At 43.9% G+C, this 7,738-nt stretch overlaps 1 protein-coding gene across 1 annotated transcript in view; it reads left to right on the top strand.

Moving 5' to 3' along the window:
• Window positions 1-37: 37 nt before the first annotated feature.
• Window positions 38-7,738, top strand: part of SKIC3 (SKI3 subunit of superkiller complex) — a 57,416-nt gene continuing 49,715 nt past the window's right edge. The window contains exons 1-5 of the mRNA XM_074165961.1: window positions 38-150; window positions 2,266-2,363; window positions 2,877-3,020; window positions 6,199-6,290; window positions 6,967-7,042. Of these exons, the coding sequence (XP_074022062.1) occupies window positions 2,274-2,363; window positions 2,877-3,020; window positions 6,199-6,290; window positions 6,967-7,042 (402 nt within the window). The 5' untranslated portion in view covers window positions 38-150; window positions 2,266-2,273. The remainder of the gene's footprint in view (window positions 151-2,265; window positions 2,364-2,876; window positions 3,021-6,198; window positions 6,291-6,966; window positions 7,043-7,738) is intronic.

Below are 7,738 nucleotides of genomic sequence, written 5' to 3'. Positions count from 1 at the left end.
GCGGTTTGGCGCTGACGTCGTGTCTGTTTTTCTCTGTAGGTGAAAATGGAGCTCAGGCTTGGTAATGTCAGCCAGAGGCGGTGTTTGTGGTGATCGAGGAGCCTGTGTCCTCCTCGGAAGCAATTTTGTCTGCGGGAGCTGTTGAGCAATGTAAGTTTGACAGGTTTCTTTATATTTTTTTAGGCTCTGAGGAAATCTTTGAAATCCACCCTCTTGTCCTTTCATCATTAATTTATCTCTAGGCCCTTCATCCAGTCTTTTATCTTTTGCTCTTCATCTCCCAAAAGTTTTGTTTTTTTTTCTATTGTGCAGCTTGTCACTTTCTCAGTCTCTTTCAGTGCCGGCACCAGCAGTGGTGTGTCTCAGCCTCCTCCCGTTGAGGCGGTTTAGACAGTGGTGTTTCTAAAGTTCATTTGCAGGAAAACATTTACCACCTGCGTGTATAACTATGTCAGATTTCACAAGTGTGAATGCCCCTCTGCTGAGGAAAGGCTGAGGGACCTGGGGCTGTTCAGCTGGAGAAGAGCAGACTGAGAGGGAATCTCATCGATGCTGAGCAATATCTAAAGGGCAGGTGGCAAGAGGATGGGGCCAGACTCTTCTCAGTGGTGCCCAGTGACAGGACAAGGGACAATGGGCACAAACTGGAACATGGGAAATTCCATCTAAACATGAGGAGGAACTTCTTTCCTGTGAGGGTGTCAGAGCCCTGGAAGAGGCTGCCCAGAGAGGTGCTGGAGTCTCCTTCTCTGGAGACATCCAAACCCTCCTGGACACGTTCCTGTGGGACCCAGAGGTGACCCTGCTCTGGCAGGGGGTTGGACTGGATGGTTTCCAGAGGTCCCTTCCAACCCCTGCCAGCCTGGGATTCTGTGATTCTGTGTCCTTAAGTACTTCTTCCTTTTTGCTGTACAGCTGTAGGCAGAAGCAGAGTCTGCTGTAAGTGTGTGTGAAGGGCGCGGAGCATCGTGGAGAAGCCTGAACGTGGAATCACAGAATTGTCAGAGTTGGAAGGGACCTCTAGAGATCACCCAGTCCAACTCCCCTGCTAAAGCAGGGTTGCCCAGAGCACATCACTCAGGACTGCATCCAGGCGGGGCTTGAAAATCTCCAGAGAAGGGGGCTCCATGACCTCCCTGGGCAGCCTGTTCCAGGGCTCTGGCACCCTCACCGGAAAGAAGTTTCTGGTGTCAGGCTGGCCGTGGTACTGCTGTAGGCAGCACGCAAGATCAACTTTGACCCTTAGGAACCCCTTTGTTACCAAAATCCATAACAAACCTATCACTCTCCAAACAGGGTTTGTAGTTTCAAGAGCCAACATTAATTTATTTACAGCGCCAGGTGCCTGGGGGATTTCTCCTCCCATCGTGCACACCCATCAGAACTCTCCACGTGATTTTTATACACGTTTTACAGCATCAATATAATATTAGTACCTCCTAGCTATGTTTGATTAGTTAGTAATTTACATACAGTTCCACCATAAAGTTATAGCTCCCATGCGTGCTCAAGGGAAAGTCTTCACCTGGGCAAGGGTCTCGACCAATGGGTGTGAATTTTGGTATTATAATGAAGGTAGTTCAGCTCAGGGCACTAAGAATTTTCACTTTCCTGCCAAGTGGGCCAAACTTCTCATAGATCAGCACCATCCTCAAGGCCCTTGTGCTCCATGTGCCTCCTCGAGAATGATGCAAGACTGGCCTCCCTTGATTAGGATTTATTTTCAGTAGCTCATGCTTGATACATTTAAGGATAGAATCCTGATTGTTCACCAGAATGCACATGTTTTATCACTTTCAACACTAGTTACTAATAACATTTCAAGGGTGTGCTTTGATAACACCTTGAGCAGATGTCCAGTGCAATATGCCTCTTAAGCCCAGTTCATTGTGTATTGATTCCTCTTGTAAAAGAAACTGTATGCAGGATGTCTTTCTAGGAGTCTTAGCTATGGTGACTTGTCATGTAACACCTCTCCTCCTCTTTAAATTTGTCTTAAATGTAACAAAATTCATTTTGGGATAGCTACTTTGTATCGTTTAACTGTTTGGAATAGTTACTTAATCCTGCTTGGAGCTAAGTGTAATTAACTTATTTTAACCATATTATATGTTTCAGCAGTTTTTAGTGCTGTGTGCATTTTGGCATATTGCACTGTATTTCTGTGTTTAAAATGCTCTCTGTGGAATTACAATATGATATAAACAATCTTTTGAGTTCAGCTTGTCTTTTCATAAGAACTGGTTATCTGTCCTTTTTACTTAGTAGCCACGATGTCAAATAAGGAGGTGAAAGCAGCTTTAAAGAGTGCTAGAGAAGCAATACGAAATAAAGAATATAAGGAAGCCTTAAAACATTGCAAGGTAATTATTTTTTTACTTGGAAGGTAATATGTTTTGCACATTTTGTTTGCTGTTCTCGTACCCCTGCTGCTGTATAGTAATGCAGAGTGTGGAGTACGTTATTAGCTGAGATTAATAATTTGAGATTGATTTTCAGATTTAGCTTCAGTGACCGTTCATGTTAGTTGCCCACAGGAAAACCTTTCTTCCCCTTCCCTTTTGCATTTGCTTATATGTGGTGGTAAGAATATTAAGTCTAGAGTGATAGTGATAAAATCCATTTATAATCCAGACCTCAACAGGAGTGCTTTAATTGCTGAGTTACAGTTATGGTTACTGGCAGAGTGGTTCAGGTATAAAGCATTCCCTGACGTAAAAAGTTGAAGGTAGTAAACTTAGCCTTTTTCTAAAAGTGAGTTAACTCCTAGTATTACCGTACAGAATAATTCACCAAACTGTAATGATAAAACTCAATGCATGGATCTATAAAATGCATTTCATTCATCAGTTTCACATATAATTATGTGTTTCTAGGCAGTTTTGAAGCAAGAAAAAAATAACTACAATGCTTGGGTATTCATTGGCCTGGCAGCTGCCGAGTTGGAGCAGCCTGATCAGGCCAAAGGAGCATACAAAAAGGCTATTGAACTTGAACCAAACCAGTTACTGGCATGGCAGGTACGTGAATGTCCAGATTCACTTTTTCTTTTTCTGAAAAGTGTCACTGGGGAGCTAAATATGGTAATAAAGCAGAGCTGAGACTTGTGTCATGTTTTCTTGAGGCACTTAGTTCTACTGAAGTTTCGGGGTAGCTGAGGTGTGTGTTATTTATGTGTCCAAAGTAAAGCCACGGGCAGCTGCCTGTGTACAACAGGGTGAACCTTAGTTTCAATATATTTAAGTTTGTATTTCTTTTGTAGGTGAGATAGCAGTGAAATGTGCAAGGGGGAACATGTGCAAGGGGGAGGGGGTTAAACACAGGTACGCTAGAGATAAGCCTAAGGATAGCCTTCGGCCTGCCATTTCACTTGAGGCGGGTAACAACAATAATATCAGAAGGGGCTGTGGCAAGTGGCAGGATGACACATCAGGGTTGGAAGGGTGGGGTGAGAGCAAGGCCCTCCAACCTCCATACAGTAGCGAAGTCATAAGGAGAAGTAATAGGTTGGCAACTACAGAAGGGACTAAACATGGTCAGGTGGGAAATAGGGCTCGTCCCCACCAAGGAGTGGCAAGACAATCAGCCCAGCTGAAGTGCATCTACACAAACGCACGCAGCATGGGCAACAAACAGGAGGAGCTTGAGGCCATTATACAGCAGGAAAACTATGATATAGTTGCCATCACAGAAACATGGTAAGATGAATGCTATGACTGGAGTGTGGCCGTCAATGGATACAAGCTATGCAGAAGGGACAGGAGAGGAAGAAAGGGTGGTGTTGCCCTCTATGTAAAGAAGTGGCTAGAGTGTGAAGAGTTTTTACTAAAGAATAGCCATGAACGGGTCGAAAGCTTATGGGTAGGAATCAGGACAACAAAGGGAGCCTCGTGGTAGGAGTCTACTACAGGCCTCCTGACCAGGCGGAGCCTGTCAATGATGCCTTCTTACTCCAGCTTGAGAAGGCATCACAATCACAGGCTCTCATCCTGCTGGGGGATTTCAACCACCCTGACATCTGTTGGATAAGCAACATGGCTGGCTGCAGGCACTCCAGGAAGCTCCTAGAGTGACAACTAGGTGACAACTAGGTGACACCTAGTCACCTAGTGACAGGTGACACTTGTCACTGTGAGGCATTAGAAGGCAGCCCTGAGGAAAGGGACTTGGGGGTGCTGATGGATGAGAAGCTGGACATGAGCAGGCAATGTGCTCTCGCAGCCCAGAAGGCCAATCGCATCCTGGGCTGCATCAAAAGAAGTGTTGCCAGCAGATCCAGAGAGGGGATTCTGCCACTTTGCTCTGCTCTGGTGAGACCTCACCTGGAGTGCTGTGTGCAGGTCTGGAGCCCTCAATATAGAAAGGACATGGACCTGATGGAGTGGGTCCAGAGGAGGGCCACTAAAATGGTCAGGGGGTTGGAGCACCTCTGCTATGAGGACAGGCTGAGGGAGCTGGGGTTGTTCAGCCTGGAGAAAAGGAGGCTCCGGGGAGACCTAACAGTGGCCTCCCAGTACCTGAGGGGGTACCAGGAAGGCTGGGGAGGGTCTGTTTACAAAGGCCTGCAGTGACAGGACGAGGGGCAATGGTTTTAAGTTGGAGAAGGGGAGATTTAGATTGGATATTAGGAAAAAATTCTTTACCGTAAGGGTGGTGGAACACTGGAACAGGTTGCCCAGGGAGGTGGTTGAGGCCCCTTCCCTTGAGATATTCAAGGTGAAGCTCGACAAGGCCCTGGGAAACCTGGTCTAGCTGGGGGTGTCCCTGCTGACTGCGGGGAGGTTGGACTAGATGACCTTTGGAGGTCCCTCTTCGCCTGGACCAATCTATGAATCTAAACATAAATTGAAACAGGCACAGTAAATTCATCCATGCTTAGGAATTTCCGTGTTTGTAGAAACATTTAGAGTGCTTTTCTCGTAGGAGAGAAAATGTTTTATCTAGTAAGTTATTACTAGATGACGTCAAGTGGATTGTTACATCAGGAAGAATGTGACCAGCAGGTCAAGAGAGGTCATCCTGCCCCTCTACTCTGCCCTGGGGAGGCCACATCTGGAGCACTGGGTCCAGTTCTGGGCTCCCCAGATCAAGAAGGACAGGGAACTGCTGGAGAGGGTACAGCAGAGGGCTACAAAGATGATGAGGGGCCTGGAGCATCTCTCTGATGAGGAGAGGCTGAGGGACTTGGGTGTTTTTAGTCTGGAGAAGAGAAGACTGAGGGGGGATCTGTTCAATACCTATAAATACTTGAAGGGTGGGTGTCAGGAGGATGGGGCCAGTCTTTTTTCAGTGGTGCCCAGTGACAGGACAAGAGGAAATGGGCACAAACTTGAACATAAGACATAAGGAGAAACTTCTTCACTTTGAGGGTGGCAGAGCCCTGGAAGAGGCTGCCCAGGGAGGTGATGGAGTCTCCTTCTCTGGAGACATTCAAACCCCACCTGGACACGTTCCTGTGCAACCTGCGCTGGGTGGACCTGCTCTGTCAGGGGGTTGGACTAAATGATCTCTAGAGGTCCCTTCCGACCCCATAGCATTCTGTGATTCTGTTACTAAATTTTGTTGTTGTTACTTGGAAACAACAGTATACATTTAAAATACCTGTGTGCGTGACGATCTATAACAGCATATAATTGCAACACACAGTTGAGTTATTTGGAGACATTTAGAGCATACGGTTGTCTATTAGGTCTGTCTCTCAGTATACCAACAATCAATACTTTTCTGAGGTGATAAGGTTTTAGTATTTTCCAAATAAATAGCTTTTTAAAGTATAGCTGTTGGTACAACTGATTTCAAGGTATATTGGCATTTCCTCAGTTGTTTTGCAGTCAGATTCTGGCTTTCTGTTACTGTAGAAGGCAGTATGATACTTGGATGTAGATCTTTTATTGTATGACTTAGTGTGCTTTATATTTTTTCTGTTACGCAGACAATATTACATAACGTATACAGGTTTCAAATAGTTGTTGGTATTAGTTAAGGAAGTGAGGAAAGCGTTTCATTTAAAATAAGTAGATTCAGAAGGCTATATGGAAGTATCAGTGTAGATTCTGCTCAGAGATTTCTACATTAACACTTGACCCCATTGAAGGCAATGGAATAATTTTTGTAGGCAGAACTTGCAGTGTTCTCATAACATATAACTGTTGACATAAAATCTAGGGGTTTTTTTATGTTTGTTTTTTTTTTTTAAAGGGATTAGCAAATTTATATGAGAAACCCAACCAAACAGATGTCAGAGGAGACTTAGCAGAGGTTTACCAAAAGCTCTTGCAGCTCTATGAAAGGTAAGGAATATTGAATACCATAATTCATACCATAAGATTTCTAGTTCAGTGAGTGCCATCACTGATGCACAGGATGATCTGCAAGTTTGGTTCTTTTAAGCCTTGTCACGTCAGTGGGTGAGCCCTTGTTACTAAGGTTTTCTGTACCTGTGTAATCTTTCTTGATCTGTCCCTTTGGTAGGGCAAAAACTCTTGGAATAATTGTACTTGAGGTTAATAATTTAGAGAATTCTAATGTTATCCTATGTCCTCTGTCTAAATTCACTGCCCCGAAACATTTAGCTCTGATAGTTCATTGTCTGCATTAATAAGTAGGCTTATTTTTTTCTCTGCTTTAAGATCACAGAATATATGTTATCTGATTCATATAGGTGCAGTTCTGAAACAAATCTGTCAGCTGTCACTGTAGCTGACTGGAGTGTTCGATTTGTTTTCTTAATTTGAAAATTATTCAAAAAGAAAAGTACAATCCCTTAAAGTCTTTTTTTTTTTTTTTTTTTTTTTACTCAGTTACAGCAGCAATGGCTAAAACTTTTAGGGGGATCTGTAGTATTTATTATAAATATTTGTTTGGCAGCTGAACCTACTAAAAATTATTTGTCAGAATTTGAAAAACATTACACTATTTTATGGAAAACTTAGCTTGTTTGTGTGGCATTTTCTTCCTCCTTTCTAGTGGTGACAAGCAGAAATGGTGTGATGTATGTAACAAGCTTGTGGAACTGTATCATCAAGAAAAGAAATATTCAGAGGTAGGTTGAATACTTTACTTTCTCTCTTCTAACAAGAAGTTTCCATTTGATCAGAACTAACTACTCTTTATCAAGGAATCCACAATTTTTTGGGCAACAGACCACTTAAGGTCTCTTTGTGGACCACTGCCAGGAATTTATTTTAATGATGTCCCTTTCTTTTCTGCTACATTTGGATGCAGTCCATTAAACTGTCAAAACTGGCAAAGGGTGTTAGTATAGAGGCTGAAAGGATGGAACATCTTTCTTCTGCTGTATTTCTGGAAGTCAGTCATGGCCCCAAATGCACGTTTGCATGGTGTATGTGTGAGTCAGGTGTCCTTCGCCTGGCTTGGCCAGCTCTAGGTGTCTGATCAGTCCTTCACTGGTGTGGTCATCCCTTCCTACACTGTCCCTGATGCCAGAGATTAAGGTGGAATTTGTAAACAACCTGCGTAAGCCAATGCAGGAAGAACCACAAAATCACAGATGAAAGGCAAAGAACAAATTTAGTCTTGATACTAATCTCCAAAGCAACAGCCAGGCAGAGGCAGGCAAGCAGGGGACACAGGCACTGCGGAGTAAGAGTCCTTATTTGCAAGAGAGTACTTGTTAGCAAAAAATTGAGAGAACGAGAGCTCAGACTTGCTGGTTTTGCCTCTATTTCAAGGATTCAAACCTTGATGTGTTTTCCAGCACCCCACGTGCCAGTCACTT

Source organism: Numenius arquata, chromosome Z (genome assembly GCF_964106895.1).
Source record: "Numenius arquata chromosome Z, bNumArq3.hap1.1, whole genome shotgun sequence".
Classification (NCBI taxonomy): domain Eukaryota; kingdom Metazoa; phylum Chordata; class Aves; order Charadriiformes; family Scolopacidae; genus Numenius; species Numenius arquata.
The sequence above is the reverse complement of the archived record's forward strand: the minus strand, read 5'-3'. Positions and strand labels throughout refer to the sequence as shown.